This window comes from Phalaenopsis equestris, unplaced genomic scaffold (assembly GCF_001263595.1).
Source record: "Phalaenopsis equestris unplaced genomic scaffold, ASM126359v1 Scaffold000272, whole genome shotgun sequence".
NCBI classification, from domain to species: Eukaryota; Viridiplantae; Streptophyta; class Magnoliopsida; order Asparagales; family Orchidaceae; genus Phalaenopsis; species Phalaenopsis equestris.
The window spans coordinates 11,658-33,434 of record NW_018164714.1 but is presented as its reverse complement, the minus strand read 5'-3'; the positions used below and the strand labels follow the sequence as shown (position 1 = coordinate 33,434).

The following is a 21,777-nucleotide window of genomic DNA, read 5'->3' as shown; positions in this document are numbered from 1 at the left end:
ACGCAATGGAGAAAAATGATTCATGTAGCCGACCCCACGTAGGCTTTGTTGTTATTGTTGTATATTATTTTTATCTTATAGCTATTTTTTTTCTTTTTCTTTATCCAACTTTATTCACCGTTTTAATTTAACTTTTTAGGTTTCTTAAAAATATTTTTAATTTACTCCTAAAGTTTTTCAATAAGTCACTACTTGTTAAACTATTTATGTTCTTGAAATGAAATTTTATCTTTAAATCCATATCAAACTTTATTGAAAAAGATGTAGAACATAAATATTCTTGAGGATGATCACAAGAATAAGATGGTTTATTGCTACAATACAAATCCACATCTAATTTTCTTGAAAACAAATCTATGCCGACATTTGAATATTTTCGTAACTTTTAACCTACTTATGAGTCAAAATTTGAGCCTAAAATAAAATTTAGCATGAGAACATAAACCAAAATTCTAACAAAAATTAAATCCATTGCTAAAGTTAAAATTCAGCTAATCATGCACATTATACTTGCTGAGTCAATTAAGAAAACTGATAAAACTAAAAAAAATTAGCTTTTGATGTAATTTTTATGATGAATAATCAATTTGGTATTCTTTTATTCTTGGTTTCTGCTACATAAATTCATTAAAATAATCTTATTGATCAAAATAAAAAATCCCTAGTATATTTATAATAAGCAAGGATCTTAATCCATTGGTACATCTTTTTTATTGATGCTTCTTTCAATGATGCAAGTCTCTAAGTGATGGCACCCTTGACAAATTACATGTATATGCAGATTAGAGCATTTTCTATGTTTTCTCACATCTAATCCAACACTCGTAACACAAGAAATGCTACCATTGTTATAATAAGATAAAGATAGCATCTATCTTTAAGAGATTCAAAGTTTCTTCAATGAAATGCATAGTTGCTCTTCTGGTGCATTCTGGACAAATAGGCATGTTCCTACCTTCTAAAGAAGAGTTTCAAACAAGAGAAAATTAATTTCGTATATAATCAGATCGCTAACGATCAATTTTTTTTTCTATGTGAATTAAATAGAGTTAGTTGTTCTTTCTTTATCATTTATTATTTAAATAAATAATACTACGTTATAAGCCATAAAAATTGTCTGGACTTCCATCGATATCTCTTTTAGATAGCCGATGGGTTTTGTAAAAGATCATTTATGCTGAGTTGAATAAAAATTTCCTGTAGACACACTTTGGCTCCCTACAAAAACTTAAATAAGGATTCAGCAATTCAAATGCTTTGAAGATCCAGGATCTACAACTTGAGAATTATTCTATTACTTCTTTATCTTTCCCTTCGTATGCTTCTCTTAAAAGTTTACTGAATTTAACACTGAAACGTTGCCACCTTCTATCAAACAAAATACCTTTTTTAAAAGTTATAGTTTAAATTATCTAAAGATTCCGATACATAATGTTTTATATCAATATATGAGAATATACAACTTACGTCAAAAAAAAATAATAATGAAAAGAGAAAGAAACATATGGATCACAAAATCTGAAATGTTTCAGATTAAGCATATCTTCTTCTCCTAGCAATAAAGGAGATATATTATAAGTAACAGAAAATTTAGTTTTCTGCACTAACCAGCCAGGAAGTCTCATTTTGAAATGCTGCTTTTATATCCAGGTTCTCTGGTCTTACAAACTGTTGCAGGAGAGCCATCTTTTCAAAAAGCTCCTCATCATGTTGCACATCCTCTGGAAGTGAAGCAAATGCCCGATTAAAAAGTTTTGTCATTACATATTTCTCCAATCCCTACAATTAGGAATATAACATACAAAAAGGTGCCAAGTTCAGAAAGCATGTGAAATGAAAGGCGAAACAATGAGAAAACAAAATTGCAGTGGTTAGCTTGATTGTGAAGCTGAAGAGTAAAACTGATTTTATATAGAAATCCCCAACCAGTAGGATTAAATATTTTGGAACGTGCAAAAAATACAAGGTAGAATAGATAATGTTCATGACTGAAGAAAAACAGAAGTTAATTGATTTCCAACCTTAAAATCAACTTATGAAAAGATTTTCTTTAATCAAAATTGCATGGCTTTAGAACGAGTCATTTAATTGAAACCGATTTCTTTTTATCTCCCTGTGGTTGTATAAAGTAGAGCTTATCAGTAATAAACCTAGCTGATGCTTATATATAATGTCATGTCAATGCATATAATTAAAAGCCCAAATATTAAGGACAATTAAAATTGCATTCATTCATGTCCCTTAGGATAGTTATACTAACATAATAGCATAATTTAATTGAATACGCCTAGGTGGATGTCAAGAACATTAGATAGTCACAATCCTTATCCAGATAGACTTGTATATCTAGTTGGTTAAGCTTTGAGTATCTGTAGTTAAATAATCCCTTTCAACTCTTTTCGTAGGCATTCCTTTTGCATCTAAGGATTGTAATTCCTACATATAAATTGGCTAAGCACCTATGTTTTCTTTCCTTTGCTTGACATCATGACTCTTTTTGACGATGCAATTTCTGGTTGCCAACAAAGTGCTTCATGGATAAACAAGATCAACAACTTTTATGGCTAAATGATAGCAAACTTGATAATCTAGGTTGACCAAACCATCATAAATGTGTTATTTCTACCTTTTCTTTAGTTCATTCCCTATAGCCATCATTCTGTTGAGAACATTCATTCCACCTTACTTTAGGGGCTCATCATTCATCATCGCATAAAATTTTTTTAAGCAAACAACATCGCCTCACTTGGTTTTAGCAATTCACCCTCTGGCTTATGAACAGACTCACCTTATAGTATAGACTATCCTATTAGAATGATAATTTTGAATTATGATACTCATTGATGTCTACCCATTCAGTCAAACACAAACATATTTTTTTATTGAAAGCTCTTAAAGATGTCCTCGAGTGTAATTAACATTAAGGATTCGATTCTCTTTAGAAGGCTGATTAGCTCAGATCATTTGATTTAATTAGAAAAAAAAAACTAATGCGATATTACGATTTGTCAAGAACTATTTGCATGAATTGAGACAACACTTGTTGGTCCTACATCACTAGACCCCATATCTTATTTTGTAGAATCTCCTACACAAAAAGTACCACATATTATCCTTCTTTACTAATCAACATTTCGTCCATACAAAAAATTAAATGAAGGTCAAATATGGCCAACATACAAAAGCTGCTATGGGATTTCAACGAGACTTATGTGAAGGGAAAGGTCATAACTCAAAAGCAACAACCCAAAAGACAAACAGTCATGGACCCTTACGCCTATGCATGACAATCAATGATAGGTACTGAGTCAAGCATATCTTTCTTTTAGAGTGACAACAAGAGAGGGGATTGTAGAACCTCAAAAGATTAAATACGGCCCTCATGATGGACTCTAAGGATGCAATGTGCCTGACAAAAATTTTGTTTCCCCTACCAAATGCATGTAACCAATAATGTTTATGATCCCGAAGTTAACCCCAAACACGATAAACCACAAATATTACAAACAAATACTCTTGACAATAGAAAATTAATAATAAAAATATAAAACACACTCGGGGCTAGGATGATAGTGGTAGGCTGCAGGCCGATGGCATGGAGTTGGGTAGCTGAGGGGGATGCTGGGTGGAGGCTGCAGGAAGGAGGGCTGCAGGGCAGAGGGTTGGCTGCTGTTGGAGGAAAGGAGGAAAGAAGGTTGTGGGAGAGGCTGCTGTAGTAACTCTGTGGTAGGGAGGCTTGTGGCAAGTGGTAAGGAGAGGGTATATGCTGTAGTAATGGAGAAGAAAGGAAGTTGCAACAGCAGGGATGGGACCTGGTAAGGACTTACAGCACTGGGGAGGGACCTCGGAAGGAGTTACAGCAGTGAGGAGATCTGGAAGGAGTTACGGCAGTGGGAGTGAAGGGAGCGAGGTGTTGTGATCCAGCAAGGCTGCTGGGTGACTGAGGGTAATAACCGAAGGGGTGGAGGGGATGTTTCACGGGTTGTAGGGGTGTTGGGATGAGACCAATGGCTGGGAAGGTTTAGGAGTGCAATAACGAGGTGGAACGCAGAAAAGAAGATCTGGAAGACGTGGGAGATGTAGGTGGTCGGCTGGATTGCTAGACAACAGCGGTTGGCAGCAAGGAGGGAGAGTGCAGGTGAAAGTCGGAGAAGATAATCACCAGAGAGACATACAGCCATAGCACCACCTTAACCATTGGGTACAGCCCTCGATGGGAAAACAGGACGCTGGCGGCTGTCCTCACAAAACTGAAATCAGAAAATAACCTAAGCTAAACCCTAAAGCATAAAAACACATATAAATAGAAGAGAGATGGGTGGGAATTGAAAACAGAAAGGGGAAAATTCCCACCAAATGAAAAGAGGGGGGAGGGGGCCGGTTCAGCCCCCTTCTCTCAACTGAACCGGTTCAAGCCAAGCCGTTACAGTTTTTGGAGGAAAATCCCCATGTTAGCTTAATTATGGGAGCCTGGTTTCCCATGGAGGTCTCATAATTTAATCAAATCGTGAGATAGACAATAGTGGAATACTCTTAATTACAGATATTCATTCATACAATTGTGTTCAATAAATTGGAACTTTAGAAATGTTTAGCTTGAGCAAAGGAGGATAGATTTCAGTGGGTTGCCAAGCACGCTAGACCTCATAACAACGTAGACCCGATAAATCACTAATGTGATAAAAGATTGTTAGACGATGCTAAAGAGTGACATAGATGTATGGAACTTGAAATCCATAAAAAATGATCACCTAAAAAAAAGAGTCTAACCTCCTTAAAATATGGTTAATTGAACCACCTCGAGAAGAGATAGACCTCTTAGAGATTGAGCTTAGGCTTCCCTCAATAACAAGAGAGAGAATTGAATGAAACTTGGGTAAGAGAAGGACTAATACTAAGAGAACGCCTGAAAATGCTTATGTACTGGGGAAAGGTTAAGCCATGTTGATGACATAACTTACAAACACTAGAGAAGGGATGTCTTCTAACTCCTAAATATATTAAAATCCATGCCACCAAGTCTTTCGTGCAAATGCACAAATAGGCATTGACTGATTTCAAAGGAAATGAACAAGTATGTGGTTCAGGAAATGCAACGGTACAATACAACGCTCAAGATTTATATGCTGATACAACTCAGGCCCTGAAGAATGCAAGTGATGAATAGGTTGCTGTTGACAAAAACTAAGGGATACAATTGAAGGTGTATAGCCAAATGCTGCTACATCTCTATGTTAAATCATATGATAGACCAATGTACTATTATAGAAAAAGATGACCAATGGCCAAAATTCGGGAAAAAAAATATCTTCTCTTTTAAACTTCCTAAAAATACTAAGTGTTTTCTAGAAGAACTAAAACATGACACAAGAATTAAATATGAAAATGCACTAAATCTCTAAGTATACTAAGAAAGTGATAAAATGAGCGTATGCAAGCTGAGAAAGAAATAACTTCACTAAAAATGTGGTTAAATGAGTGCATGCAATGTGAGAAAGAAACAGCAGAGCGTATGTATTGAAAGCATCAGCCCAGCTACTCAATTCCTTCACAAAATCACAAAAACCGAATGAGCAAAATACCTATAAATTGACATTTAATATGCTATTGAACTAGCTTTAATGTTTTCACATAATTTATTACAATAAGTGAATAAATAATCTAGATGCCAATAACATGGAATAGAACAATATATGAATTTATGACGAAAAGAATTCACAAATAGGGTAACTTGTGAAAGGAGTTGGGTGGCTAACCAGAGTCAGACCATATAGACGTGGATGGCTTGGATAGGAGAACCTGTTACTTGAGGTCAACAAGTCCAAACTATACCAATTAGAGAGACCAACGCAAGAGTATAGGATGCGAATGACTTTTAGAGGGTGGTGGCTTAAGAGAGTGATTGGCTTGACATTGGCACCAATGGATCGATTAAATGGCATGTTAGTGTTCAACATGTACAATGAGAATGGCTGGGATGGTGCAGATTACAAATATAAGCATTACTTACATTGTTGAAGATTTTTTTGTACACATATGTGTGTGCATGTACGGTAAAGGGCTACAAGATAATCGATGTTGTACAAGACTCAAGGCTTTTTAAGCATTTGAAATTGGGCATAAAAGACAACAAAGACGAGTTTTTAAGGGGAATCAAAAAGGAGTCCAATGGATCGATCAGATGGCGTGCTAGGGATCAAAATGTACAACGAGATTGGTTGAGATGGTGTAGATTAAAAGTGCAAGCATCACTTATATTGTTGAAGATTTTGTGTACACGCATGTGTGCATGTACGGTTAATGGCTACAAGATAATCGATGTTGTACATGTCTCAATGCCTTTCTAGCATTCTGAATTGAGCATAAAAGACAACATACACGGGTTATTGAGGGGAATAAAAAAGGAGTCCTAAAGTTTCTCTAAAGGGTGGTCTACCTATCACCAATGCTTTAAGTGGCAATAGCCAATGACCAACAAGTGGAGGACCCAACCAAGACAATATATTGGCAAACACATGAGAGGGAAAGGGTGGAAAGGTGTTTTGGGATAAAAATCCCTACCATAGGGTTGTGACCGTGTAATTGAACTACTCCAAATAGCCCCATGCAGTGCACGAAGCAAGTGTAAGAAGCAAGGGAGCTAGCAGCACCTAGGGGTGATGACTCATTTGAATAAAGTACTAGATGAGCATCAAAGAGAGTAACAACAAAGTTGAAGGGTTGACAATGAGGGTCATCGAAAACAAATCAGAGAATATGATAACTAAACAAATGGAGCCAAAAAGGAGTCTAACGTGATGGTGGATTTTAAGAGTTGAGAGTAGTAGCAATGGTGGCTAAAGAGCAGGAAGATTAGCTCACACAAGTAAGATGAACAATTTGAAATTGCTAACCAAAACAAACCAATTGAACCCTTGGCCAGTTGAATTTCATGGTTTTGTAGAAGGGGAAGGAGAGGACAATTTTAGATGATGTGGCAAAGAAGCATGGAGGTAGCCAAGAAAGCACTGACTGATGCATCACCTAAGAAAAGCAAGTTGACACGCCAACTTTCTCCAGTATCTTCTTCCTTGTATGAAATAAACTCACAAACAAAAGAGCATTGACAAGGAGAAAAGCACTAAGGGTCGAGGCACCACGTCACTAAAAGTGATAACAACCACAAGGTTCAACAAAGTGATAAGAGAATCATTGAAAAAGAAAATTTGACATGATCTACATGTCCAACTCATAACGTAGCGCGATATATTGGTGGCCACATCCCCCAATTTGTACAGAAAAGCAATACAAAGTTAGGGAGGGCAAAAAAATGTCAGTCATAAAGACAATGACAAATGAAAAAGTTTGCAAGGATGACATGTCAGGAAGATGTCGAAAAATAAAATCAAATCTTAACCATAACTTTTTTAGAGTGATGACTTTGAGTAGTTTCCTTATGATAGCTTGCTAAAATGTTGACAAGCTGGTGACAACCAAAAAGACTTTGGAGATGTTGGCATTGGAAGTCGAGAAATTTCCAAGGTGATTGTAGTTTTTGGCCATGATGACAAAGACTTCAACCATAATGCTAAAGCGATGTTTACCGGAAATCGAGTAAAGTGTCAACGCGGTAATGAGGGAGCCATTAGCCATAATTTCAAAAGTTTATCGGCATCTAACACTAAAAACAAAGACATGTTGTTTAGGAGCACACAAACAAAAAATTTAATTACTAAAACTAATGGATCCAGAGACTTATTAAAAAGCCAACCGATTAGGACAAAGTCATCAGCTAAAGAGTCGACCAAGAGCTATCATTTCAAAATCCTAAGCTTACATTTAGGGACATAGAAATGGGCTAGAGCATCAAAATTACTAGAGTCGATTAAAAATAAATGAAATTAAAAGGGAGGTCAATAAATTAACCCCAAATACGTGTGATACAAAGTTTTGGAGCATTGCACGTATTAGTGAGCCTAACAAACATCATTCCTCAAGTATATTGCACCATAAAAAGCTAAACTAATCTAGATCAAAACTAGTATATTTAGAACTATTAAAACCATCAAAATTTGAGCTAGTGAAATAAAAAAATAGCTCAATTTATCAGAGTCAGAGCTTGCGAACTCAAGAAAAGGTATGGTCATCTGAATATGAACTAGTGGATTCGAGAAAGAATCACAGAACTTAAAGTCAAATGAGAACATTATGCTTGCTTGGAATTTTCAATCAAAGCAAACACAAAGGTTTGGTAGACATCAACTATGAAGCTTGTATAAGTAGCCTGCTACATGGCGCAATAAATTTATAATATGCATTAATACTAGCACAATCCTATGTAGAGTAAACTAGAAAAAAAACATTCCTAGTGGCTAAACTAAAGTAAGCTTATGAAAAGATGGACGTCTTTCGCTCTTGAATTTGAAATCGAGACAAGGAGAAACACCTGCATTGAATCACATTAGAGGAGGCTGAGCATAAGCCAAAATAATTAATTGCATACATACAATTTTTGCTTAAATCCGTGGCAAATATTTGTAGAATGTGCAAGGGTAGAAATGAGTAAGTGTGTTCTATTCTTAATTCTAATAATTTTTATTTATATTTTTTATGTTACAGAAAGAAATTTGGTGGCCACCAAAGAGAATATAAGATATTAGAAAAATTTGAGATTAGAAATGTTACTCGTTTACTCGATATTCAAACATTCCCAAATCTGAGTAGAGGCCTTTTTGGATAGGAGTGAAATTTTTTATTGAGCTATGTAGGGCCTCGGTTTCTCCTTGATATATTCACATAAAGAAGAAAGCAAAATAAAATCGGGCATCTAAATGTGGAGGCATGGACAACTCCCTACATACTTGAGGTTTATTTCGTCACATTGGATATAGAAGAAAACAGATAAGCCTTGGACAATAGAAAAAAGAAAATTTTATAAACACTATTTACTAACTTTATAAATATATTTATAGAAATAAGTACTAGGAAGGAAACTAACAACTGCGAAATTACATAGCAAAACATATCAGCACCAGATGGACCATCAGTAGATTGATGCCAGGTTATAGAGAGCTTATATAAATAAAATATTTTTTTAATTAAAAAATGTATTATGTTTTATCATAATTTTTGTAAGATGACCACATGAGACTGAAGAAGGCACAGCCAAAGTTCAACCAGTGCAGATAGTTTGAGCGATCATTTCGAGCAATCAATGTTCAATATATGGAGAGAAGTTGTCAGAGTTGAATAGAAAATAATAATATGTTACTTAAGTTCACATAATTTGGCATACAATACATGTTATTCATTCTCTAGATAGAGAGCTGATTCGATTAACGAGCTGGTTCAAAGGCGAGTAGTTGCTCTTGTTAAAGACATTGAGACCCGAGCCATTGCTTAGTTTAAAGCTTGAACAGCTACAATGAAAATAAAGATGAAAAAAAATATGTCGCCATAGATACGAAAAAAGATCTAGTGGTTCTACAATGAAAATAAAGATGAAAAAAAATATGTCGCTATAGATACGAAAAAAGATCTAGTGGTTGAGGAGGAGGATGAGAAGGTGAAGGATTATGATGAGTCGTATGGTGATCAGTTACTTTCCTTATAAGCTTATTGTGTTATATATTATTTGATTTACTGAAAAACTATATGCTTTTGAAACAATTACATTAGTTATTTATTCAGATATTTTTTCTAATAATTAAGTTTTTTTGTTTTGATTATGGTTAATGTGATTAAATTGCAATCAATTGTAAATTTTCATCACAATGTAAATTATAATTGTTAGTATATTACAGTTTTGGGTGGAAAAAAGAAATTCTATATGAACCTCATTTTATCCTTTTCATTTTTGTGCGGGTTATTGCGAACTTCCAATAAATTTTTCGTCAGTTTGGTCAATACATTAATCGATGCAACGGGTTATCCATCCGAAAAAATTGGACAAACTTCTAGCAAATTTTAGACAAGTTTCCACCGAAAATTTTATCCATTTTTTTAGCTGACGTACAACGATTTTTCGGCGGCACTTCTCATTAATAAACCCAATGGCAAAAATGAGCAAATTTCTGACAAACATTCAGCCAAACATTAGTTAGAAACTATTTTTTTTTAAGGCTTTTAGATCTTTCAAGATGTATTTCCAACCAAGTAATTTCCGACGAAAGAATTTTCATCAAAAAAACACTGGAAAGGCGCATTTCTGATGGATTTTTGTCTATTTTCAATAAAAAAAAAATTATCAGAAGGAAATTACATAATTTTCTATAATATGCCTACATCTCCATTTATTTTTATTGTCCATACACTACCTTTAATTGCCTTATAATAACTCGATGTAATCTACTGGCTTATATGATTATTCTAATAATTATATATGTTAGGAAATGCTTTCAAGTCAACCCATTTCAAAAAGAAAATAGTCCTTTTTATTGGTGGTACTACATAATGATGTTCATGCTCATACAAAAACTTAATCTAAATTTGCATGCCTGAAATTCTTTGGAGAACAATTATTTGAGGTATAGGAGAAAAGATTCAACACAAAAAGCACCAATATGAAGAGCTCTACCAACCACAAGATCCTCAAAGCAAAAAAAGGCAATTGCAAACAGATAGATAATCGCCCAGAAATAGAGTCCAATTGAGGATGTCAATTTAATATTCATATTTTATGTCTTATTTTTTTGTATAAGAACTATAAGAGTGTAAATTAAAATATTTGGAACAACTGAAATTTGAAAATTTATAATTTCAAAATTTTGAAACTAAAATTTTAAATTTTCAAAGAATGGATGGAAATCTATGGGTTAAATGGCTTTTAAATTTAAATAAGAAATGGTTATTAGAAGTTGAAACACTAAATAACCTTCTCTCTCTCCATTCATGGTCAACCATGTTGGAGTGGTAAAGTTGTAACCCATTTGTAACTTCCCCTAACAACTTTGAAGCTTGTGTGGGCCAAACCAATAGCCCTTCCTTTCTATTGGTTTTGAAATTTGAAACTTATTATGATATTTCATTTCAACATATTAAGAGATTTCAATAAAGAATATCTAGTCTTACTCTTTCATTTATACAGATTAAAAGCTTTGAAAACTATGACACTTTAAATCTTAACTAGAAACATTCCTTTACCAATTCAAAGAATTTCCAAGGCGTGAACCCACGAAAAATTTCCACAGTAAAAAAACTAAATCTGAAATTTGTGACCTTGGGTTTAAGCTTGTTCCCATCTTTGGCCTACTCTTTGGCCTTATTAATTAAAACCATTACGTTAAAATCCTTCCCAAGGCCTACATACTATGCCGAGCATCTTTAAAAAGCCTCACAAGCCCAATTGGACCACTTTTCAGAGGTAAAAGCCAAGGCTATATCAACGTCGACCATAGAAACATCAACCATAGAGATGACAACAAATGTAAATGTAAGCAAAGATGAGTCATCTGGGCGATGCAAGATCAGAATTTAACCCATTTTTATGCATGATGGGATAACTAATTAAGAGACTAAAAGAAATAATTCCAATCACAGTCAATCAACTTGTGAAATGCATCATCAATGTAATAATAGACAACCAACTTTAAAAGAAATTCATGTCAAAGATTGATTAGGAAATTTCAAAGATCAAACATGAAAAGCCCAGCATAATTCCTTCTCAATTGCAGCATTGGGGTGCACTTAGTTATCAAAGGCAACCATATACCAAAAACAGATGATAAACTCACCTCACCAGCACTTTCAAGTTCTTCCTCTGAACTACCAGCCCAGAGCATATGAGCCCTGAAAGCCTCTTCCATATTAGCAAGAAAATGCTGTACAGCGGCACTGTCTTTTTCAGGATCTGGGGCTCTATTTGAAAAGGATACAATGAAGCTGCCAATCCACAAAACGTTAGCACTAAAGATCCTTGCATTGGAAGTTTATTTTTTTTTTTTTAAATCAAATGGAGCACGCAAAAATCTTTTTGTGCCAAGACAAATATGTAGTGCAAATTTGTCATTCTACAAGAAAAGGGAATCAACCATATCATTATTTCAATAAGTGAACTCATATACTCAATAAGCAACTTGATGGCATTTGTTTAAGCCTTGAGGCTCATTTAAGTTCATTTAGTAATGTATCAAACAAGATTTAGCGAGCTTGATTAATGAATGAGCGAGTATAAACTTTAATCCTTACATATGCTTTATGTTCATGGCAAGCTTGTTCAATGTTTAATAAGTAGCATACAAAGAGTTGAGAGAATAATTTTTTAATGATACTTTAGTTGCTTATATAATGTTTGTCCCAGTATCTAAAATTAACACCATCGCATGCACTTTTTAAGGAATATTAGTATTCTATTAGAGTTACCATTGAGTTATTCATTAGTCCTTTTTAAGATAATCAAGGTTTTATGTGATTAAGTTATGATAAATCTACATGAGATAATAATTAATCACTTGAGCTTCCATAACAATAAAAATTTTACCAACTAATAACTAAGGAAGATAATTCCAACATACATAAAAAAGTTAACTTATCTCTGAAAAGGATAATGATGAAATTATACAACTAAGTCACATCCAGATACACCAAGAAATTATGTCTTCGCCTAAACTCTTTCTTTAAGCAATTTCTCAGAGTTCAATACCAAGTTGGCTCTCTACAACATCTAAGACCCAACTTGAGGGGGAGTGTGGAAAGTTGAGAAGTTTGGCTCCTCTTAATGGTGGGTCAACTGGTTGATTCACATAATCATGAAAGTATTTGATTGCGGAATTTCTTCGGAAACGACTTTCTTATTTTTATTCCCTAATTATTTTATTTTTCTTTATTTTTTTTATTTCTGAATTATTTTCATTCCTAGTTTAGACTAGATTTATTTGGTACATCTGTACTTTCTTATTTTTATTCCCTAATTATTTTATTTTTATTTATTTTTTTATTTCTGAATTATTTCATTCCTAGTTTAGACTAGATTTATTTGGTACGTCTGTAAATTAGGAGGGATTGACTTCTTTATATATATACATCTGAATAATTGAATGAGTATCTTTTAACCCAAAGCTTATCTTCTACATTGATCGAATAAGAGAACTCAATAAGCAACTTGATTCCCATTTGTTTATGCCTTGAGGCTCATTTAAGTTCATTTAGTAAGGTATCAAACAAGAGTTCGTGAGCTTGATTAATGAATGAGCAAGTATAAAACTTAATCCTTACATATATTTTATGTTCACGACATGCTTGTTGAATAAGTAGCATACAAGAGCTTGATAGAGTAATTTTTGAATGATACTTTAGTTGCTTATATAATGTTTGTTCCATCATCTAAATTAAATCTTTCCATCGCATGTAATTATTAAGGAATATTAGTATATTACTAGAGTTAACAAGGAGTAATTTATTAGTCTTTATTAAGATAATCAAGGTTGTAGGCCATTAAGTTATGATAAATTTACATGAGATAATAATTATTCCTTTATCCATAATGATAAAAATATTGTGAACTAATAATCAGACTTCTAAGTAAGATAATTCCAACATAGATAAAGAAGTTTAAGGTAACTTTAATTAGCTAAGATTTTAAGAAAATCATCAAGGATTGTTCATGCTAAATCATAAATTATGACATTATGATGGGTTAAAGAAATGAGCTTAAGCCAAAGGGCAATCAAATGGTTTTGATAGCCATCTCCACTTACAACATCGGATCTCATTCACCAACCAAATGACTTAATCTTGCTTAAAGGTTTTACTTAGCTTAAATTATCTAGCTTACCTTAAAACCCTACCAAACAAACCCTTAAATTTAAACATTCTACCAAAAATATGTGTTAAACAAACTAGTTCAATATCTCTCTAAATACTTTAAATTTAAGAAGTCAGCTAACTTGAACATAAAGCTTTATCTTCATACATCTTCTTCAAAACTAACAAAACTACACCTTTTTGAATTAATCTATGATATGTTGTGTGATTCTATGCATTATCTTTTTATTTTTTTCACCTTTTCTACCATTCAACAACTTTTAAAAAAGCAATTTTCATTCTTCTTTGCTATACTCATATTTAATTAAGATCATCTTATCGTCGCTTCTAGCGACCAAGTCTGATGAAAATCTCTAGATCTACTTTTTCTCACCGTAACTATTTTACACAGCCCTGAATAAGATGGAATCAAATCCAAATGTAATGATTTTTCACACCGCAGCATGGATTGATCATTTTAGATGAACATTATCAATTTATAACACGGAAATGTAATTAGAGAAAACCATTACAACATATTTTCATAGCTCCCTGTCTTCAATCATCAAAATCACACCATTAAGAGAACTACAATAGCACTCAGCACAAACAAACGACATGATAATCACCAGATGAGCAAGTGCATGACATGATTTGCCAAAAAGGCAGAAGTTCATGTCGAAGAAAAAGGGTTTAGGGTTAATATGGTCAGAAAAGCGGACCTCTTGATGGATTTGACGAAGTCAGCTGCTGAGGGATGACGCATCCGCTCCAGAAAATCGTGCCAGGCGAGGGGAGCCGTTGAAGCACTAAAAACATCCGATGCACCCCCGCCGTCCATCGAAATGATGGCCGGAAAAAGTACGAGAGATGGCCAAAGATTTAACAGTAAATAAAAGTGGAAAACGAGATAAATGATCGATTCTGTAGTCGATCAAGTAGGTGAAGGAATCAAAACAGTCGATTGAGGAATTCTTTTGTCGCTGAAGCTGGGGAGGAGGCATTTGGCGATCAGTTCGACTGGAAACACATTAGCAGCTGGCATCAAAAGCGGCATGGCCGGTGGGGGTGAAGTTTTATACGCAGTTCATTCAGATTGTTGTCTGAAAGGATGGTCGCTCCACTTAATATTTACTCCTAAAATATATCTTATTTTCATTAAAAAATTATTATTTTACATGTCCAAAATCATAAAAATACCATTTATTTATCCATAAATTAAAATCTTATAACCCATAAAAAGTATCTTGCCACCAAAGGCCAAAGCATCATCATCTCCTCGTAACCTCAATAGAGGAAAACCAAGCACCCATCCTTTCATCTTCTTTCAGAAAGGTCATCGACTATTTGTCAACTCAAATTTCTTATTTCATGGCATTTAAGCATTTGGCAATGGTCCTTGCCAAAACACCACGTAACATTGGTTTTAATTTCAAGTAAGCATAGCAATGATGACATGTATATGACGAAAAATGTGAGGATGAATCTCAAGGCAATCTAACAGTTAAAACCAAAGGTACATGATGGGGATCCCCCCTGATGAATAGCTAAAAGTACTTGAGAATTTGACCGGTTGAAAACCACCAAGCTAAACAACTGAAGGTTATTCCAACTACCAAAAAGTCACCTTGGCCAACTAAGGACATGCATACATGTCGACGACAAGACAAAGGTCTAGTCCCCCCAATAATCTCACATGTATGAACGTGAAGTTCTCTCAAGTCTCAATGGCACCCCCAAAGATCCTCACAGAACAATAATCAAGCAAACCGACATGCCGCTCAAAAGCCGATTGGCTTCCACACTCAAAAATCGATTGGATCCTCAAAGAAAAGTTGATCGGCGCCCAAACAAAAATCCCACCTACACCAGCTCAGTTGGCCGACCAAATGACCTGTCAAGCGAAAGACCACTAAAAAAAAATAACAGAAATGCCATGTGCAACTCTTCTAAAATAGAGGTATAATATGTAATTGTACACCTTATCTCTCCATCTTCTATAAATAGGGGGATTATATCATTTATTAGGGTCTTTCTAGATCTTCCCTCTAGACCCATCTTTTGAAGGGAAAACTCTCTCCCTTCTTCTTTCTTGTAACTGTCACTTCCAATATATAAAATGGGTCAGAATACTACAGTTTGCCCCAAAGAGGCAAGTCGTTGTATATTCTCTTCTTCTCTCTCTCTCTCTCTTTGTCTCTCTCACCACCTCTCCCTCATGGTCCCAACCGCTACAACCATTTGGTATGCTTCATAGTATAAATTTGGATTCAACATCCTAAAATATGTCCTCATGGTCCCAACCGCTACAACCATTTGGTATGCCTCATAGTATAAATTTGGATTCAACATCCTAAAATATGTAATGACTGTGGAGCATTCTACCATTAAGAAGGGAAGCAACACCAACAAGGAGAATAACAGCACAAAGACACTCCTAATTGGGAGCACCCCGAGGAGTTCAAGTAGTAACAGATCTAGGAGCTAAAAACCAGTTTTTATCTTCTCTCGAGAGCCTTTGGATCAAAGGCAAAAACCCCACACCCGAAACGGACAACCGGCTCCCAGCATCAAAACACTATCTTAAAAAAAACCGACCGATGATACCTAAACAATGCTTAGTCGACTCTGGGTGGCTAAAATCTAGCTCAACGAATGAATCGAGTATCATTTCAAAACTTTTCTTTTGTGCTATTATACAAAATTTTTTTAATATTTTCTAAGGTTTGATGGACACTCAAAGAAGTCGAATCCAAGCAGCAAAGCCAACAATTGCTCCAAAGAGGTCTTGTCAGTGTAACAACCCACAACGATCTATCATCATAAACCTTGGTCTCCATGCATGAATCATATAAAGCTCTAGAGGTGTTTCTCTGCCCAACAGTGACAAACTTCGTGAAGAGTGCGACACAAATCACACTAAAATTGAGACTCGACGGTTACCCCCGTAAGACAGTTATAAGATTCGTGTAAAAGCTGACGGAAGAGCAGCTTGGCAGAGGCGACAATTAGACCAAACAACCGAGGCCTGGAAAAGACGTGTGTCAGACACCAATACCATAATATAATAAAGATAACTGATAACGACATCATAGATGTTCTATCATTGTCTTGACACATAATCTGACCCTTAACGCCAAGAATCAAAAAACCCATCTCAAAACCTAATGTGGATAAAGCCATGGAGGTGGATTTCTACCCAACAACGACAAATTTCATGAAGGGTACCTCGCAAATCACCCTAGGAGTGAGTCACGTCAGTTGCTTTACTGAGGCAACATTCCGAAAGAACGAATGAGACAAGCAGCATAAGACTTGTGTTGGATCGTGACATATCAAAAATGACCGATGATTATTCTAAAGATCTGAGTCATCAACAATTACCAACATTCACTTTATTCTCCAAGCATTAAAATTGAAACAAAACAATTGCCCCGAACTGCACATACCTATCAACCTCATCAAGAAAGAAAACACGTGGTTAAAATCTTAAAAAAAATTCAAAACAAACTTTAATTAACATAATACACCTCAAATAAGCCTTAAACAACCTCAAAATAAACTTTAAACAAATTGAAAAATTTTAGTTAACATTAAAAATAAATTTCTAATAACTTTATTAAACTTTAACAAAATAAACAAACAAACCAAATCAAGTCTCTTCAAGCAATCTTCAAAAATACTTCAAACACGTTTCAGATAAGCAATCTTTCATAACTTAAAATAAAACCTAATCAATCAAAATAAATTAAATAAAAATAAACCTTCAAACAAATTTAAATCTAGCCAACTAAAGTTTTCCAACTCAAGTAAATCATCTAAGTCAAACTTTTTTCAACCAACAATCAAACCAAAATAGATCAAACAATCTAAATCAAACTCTGTTAAAGTAAATCTAAATCTTTAAATCCACAAGTTAACCTCTTGTCTAATAAATTGGCAATCCTAATCTCAATCCCCATGGTGAGCCTTCTTCTTGTAGTTTCCTAATCCTTTTTATAGACCTTTTCATGACACATTATCGTTGGACTATAAGTACCGATCCTTCAATATCATGCAAATATTTTGAAACCCCAAGTATATCAAATTTAAAGTCTTAAACATCAATTTCACAGGCACTTACTGAATAATCATGCACTATATGCACCAATACTTTTACCAAGAGTATTTTCATAAGCCACAACTCTTGAAGCCGGAGGCTTTGTTTCTTGAGTTGTACTTTTTTCTTTTATCAAGTTTTTTGTTGTCCTCATATAATCTTTAGCTTGTTATAGATTGTTGAGGATAGTATGTACGTATGCATCATACTCTGTTTGGTTTTAACATACGAGAAATCATTATACACTCCTCATGGAGCTTGTCGCTGTCGGGTGTTGATATTTTTATAGGGGTTTCAAAAGATCATTTTCACACCCCTCACGGTGCTTGTCGTTGTCGGGTGTCAAAATGTCCTACATGCCACTGATGATCGTTATATACTCATCGCGGAGCTTGTCGCTTTCAGATGATTATAAGGGCTTTAGACAATCATTTTCACACCCATCGAGAAGTTTGTCAATGTCGAATGCCGAAAACATCTTATGTGCCACTGACGACCGTCATACACTCCTAGCAAAGCTTTTCATTGTCATGTATATATAAGGGCTTTAGACGATCGTTTTCACACCCTTACGGAGCTTGTCACTATCAGGTGTCGAAACATCCTACGTGCAACTGACAACTGTTTTACACCCCTCGTGGAGCATGTTGTTGTCGGGTGTTTATAAGGGCTTCAAACGATCGTTTTCACATCCTTCGCTGAGCTTGTAATTATCGGGTGCCGAAACGTCTTACGACCCACTAAAGCATCCAAAAATAATGAGATTTTAAGAGGTATAGAAGATATATTCAATTTTATTTGATTGAAAACAAATTTAATAAAAACTTATCTTTAATAAAGACTTTATTCAAAGAGTCGTGCGATCGGTAAAAATTATTGTATATATAATAAAAAAAGACTGCATATGAAATTTTACTTAGTCATATAAAATAACTAAAATGGTCATATAATACTGTTTTATTAGCAAGTTTTATAATATATTATTTAGAGTCATAGAAAAATATACTATTTGTTAGTTTAATGTGAAAATGTGTACTTTCAACGAGTTTATAAACTTATATATATAAGTAGCAAGAAAGAAGTGCAAAGCAGTTCAGAAGCGAGGAGGTTTATAAGGTATGGTTGCTTCAGCTATATATTCACCATTTACATGTTTTCTATAGAAAATTAATGAAATAATGATGCTTAATAATAATGTCTTATCTTATAAATATTTGACAAAATATCGTTAAGTATTTTGAACGTTATGAAGATTTTGTTGAAGACTCTTCTCTTATAAATATATGAGAAAATGTCTTTAAGTATAATGTAGATAATATATTGGTAAAGCTAATGTATAATTAAATTATTTTAAAAAATAATAATTTATTTTTCTTATAAAAGCTTTTTTTTTTGTGGTCAACCAACTAAAGGCCATATTAATATTTGTGGAACTATATGCATAGTTCTAATTTTGTGGGTTTTCTTTTGCTCATCTTTTTATACAAAATCACCCTTAAAAATTAATAAAATTATAATAAAAATATGTCAATTACAAAATTTTTTCTTAAAATTTTAATCTTTTGTTTAATAAATGTAATTAAGCTTGTAGTGAGAAAATAGCTGCTGACGCCCCAATAATTAGATGTTTTATTTTTATTTTTGTATTCACACTTTTGTGCATGATTAAGATTTTTTATTACAAAAAACACTTTTCGTGTTTTCTTACAAGAATTAAAAGAACAAAATTTATGTGTTTTCTACTTTTTTTAATATTAATAATTCCTAACTCAAGTAATCCTATATCACAAATAAGAACAAGTTCATACTAGTGATAATTTTTTCCTATTACTTAAAGAATTCCATGTAGTCACCTTCATCCTCTATATTATTATTTCATATTGGTCATTGCTTTTATTATACAATGTAATCTTATTAAGGGTTTAAGGTAATTTAAGCCATGCTTAGTTTTTTGTTTTAATATTATTTTTACTTATGTCATAACTAATTGTTGATAATAAGCTCATAAATATTCTACAAATAAAGTAAAAACTTTATGTTTTAAGTTTACATTTTTTTATCACATTAAATTCTATCACTATGTTTTATGATAAAATTATTAATGAACATGCTTGATACATGGTTGAATAAGTAATAAGATGAAGTGTAGTGCGCAATCGTGGCCTGTTGGATGGCAGTCCTTTTGTCTGGGTTCAAATCCCAGTTGGGTCAAAATAACACATATGGAGGATCCTTATTTAGGAGACAAAGTTACTCCACCCTAAATACCGATTCCCTTAAAAATAGTAATAAAAGATGAAGTGTTAGACTATCTTCCAACATAAATTGAGATTACAAGTGCTAAAGTTTGATCAATGAACTATTGTCTGAATAATCAAATAAAAGCATTGTAAGAACTAAAATCTAAAACTAAGCATATATGAAATTACTATTGTATTTAAAGCAAAGGTTTATGTGGGGGAAAAACTTAGCGAGAGCTATAGGGGTTGAATTTCACTTGCATTGGATAAACAAGTCAATAATGAAATCAAAGAGTGCATTTTGATAAATGTTCTAAAGGTTTGATTAAGAGGGGTCACCATCTTTCTCTCGTAAGCCTAGAATTTAGGCTCTCCCATATAATCTGCAGATCTTTTTGTTGACCTCACTCTTTGGTCAACCCTTTTCCTTGACTCAGATCCAATTAAATCTCACTTGAGCTAAACACTCAAACTCTAATTTAAAATCTAATTAAATAAAATTGAAATCAAACAAATCAAAATATAACAAATACAACAAACTTTAAATAAATTTGACCTAAGAAACCAACCTTAATCAACAAAAACCTCAATATTATTATTTTCTCCATTGATCATTATTGGGGTTGAAACACGAATCTAAAAGTTACATGACGTTTATTATCATATATAATGGTCATGCAAACAAGTTTAACAATCATAAGATATAATTTTTTCATGAAATTTTTTAGTTCAAGTTTTAAAGCATGAATAGTGCTTCATGCACCCAGAAGTTATTGTCTTCTCTGTAGACAAACTTGATGATGAGAATTATATTTTTTATGTTGCATGATATTCATAATAATATGTGAGAAAAAAATATGAATATGTTTTGTGGTCATCAGACACTGTTTTTATGTAAAATTTTGTACTTCGAGTTTTCATGCCTCAAACATGGTCCCACATAAAAAATTTTCAACGAATAATTATATTTCAAGGCATACTTTCTGAGTGTGCCCGGATCATTAAAATTTTTCAAATGAACCCCTCCATGCTCAAATTTGACTCTATTTGGGGGCCCATCTAGCCAATGATAATTTCATTAATAAAAAGAGTTCATATAATCAACTCAAAATGGACTCAAATTGAACCCAAACTTCAAACAAAATAAATATGATTTAATCCAATGAAGCTTATTTAAAGCTCCAACTTAAAATTCACAAAAAATTTATCTCTCTTGAGTTATGACACACTTTGACCTAAAATATCTTAACATGGGTTCAACTTCGATAAAAAAAAAGGGAATATACATACACACCACCCAATTTTATACATTTACCTATCTCACACCCAAACTCACATTTTTATAGACCAAGCACCCAACATACCCTTTTCACAACTCTTCAATAGTAAAATCCACATTTTCATCATCAGGTATGGTGTTTATTTTGTAAAAATGAGAGTTTGGTTGCGAGACAGATAAGCGTATAAGAATTGGATGTTTTGTACGAAAATTTCCCCAAAAAATAAAAATAAAATTTCCCCCTTCCAAAATTCAATTTTCCCTCCTCTTAAACCCCCTCTTGGCAAAAAATCCAAACACCTTCCCTCATTCCCCCCTCTTGGCCAAAATCACCAAGTCTCCATTCCCTCCCATTCTCCTCTCTTAGCCGAAACCACCATATCCTATCCTATCCTCTCCACAAATCGAGAACTAGCCATTCCTCTCCCTCTTCTCTTCCA

At 33.7% G+C, this 21,777-nt stretch overlaps 1 protein-coding gene across 1 annotated transcript in view; it reads right to left on the bottom strand.

Annotated features, from left to right (window-relative positions):
* The window catches only part of LOC110024740 (vacuolar protein sorting-associated protein 9A-like), a 59,287-nt gene extending 44,464 nt beyond the window's left edge, over window positions 1-14,823 (bottom strand). Inside the window, exons 1-3 of the mRNA XM_020724879.1 lie at window positions 14,442-14,823; window positions 11,712-11,859; window positions 1,609-1,779 (exon numbers count right to left, since the gene is read on the bottom strand). Of these exons, the coding sequence (XP_020580538.1) occupies window positions 1,609-1,779; window positions 11,712-11,859; window positions 14,442-14,560 (438 nt within the window). The 5' untranslated portion in view covers window positions 14,561-14,823. The remainder of the gene's footprint in view (window positions 1-1,608; window positions 1,780-11,711; window positions 11,860-14,441) is intronic.
* Window positions 14,824-21,777: the final 6,954 nt, after the last annotated feature.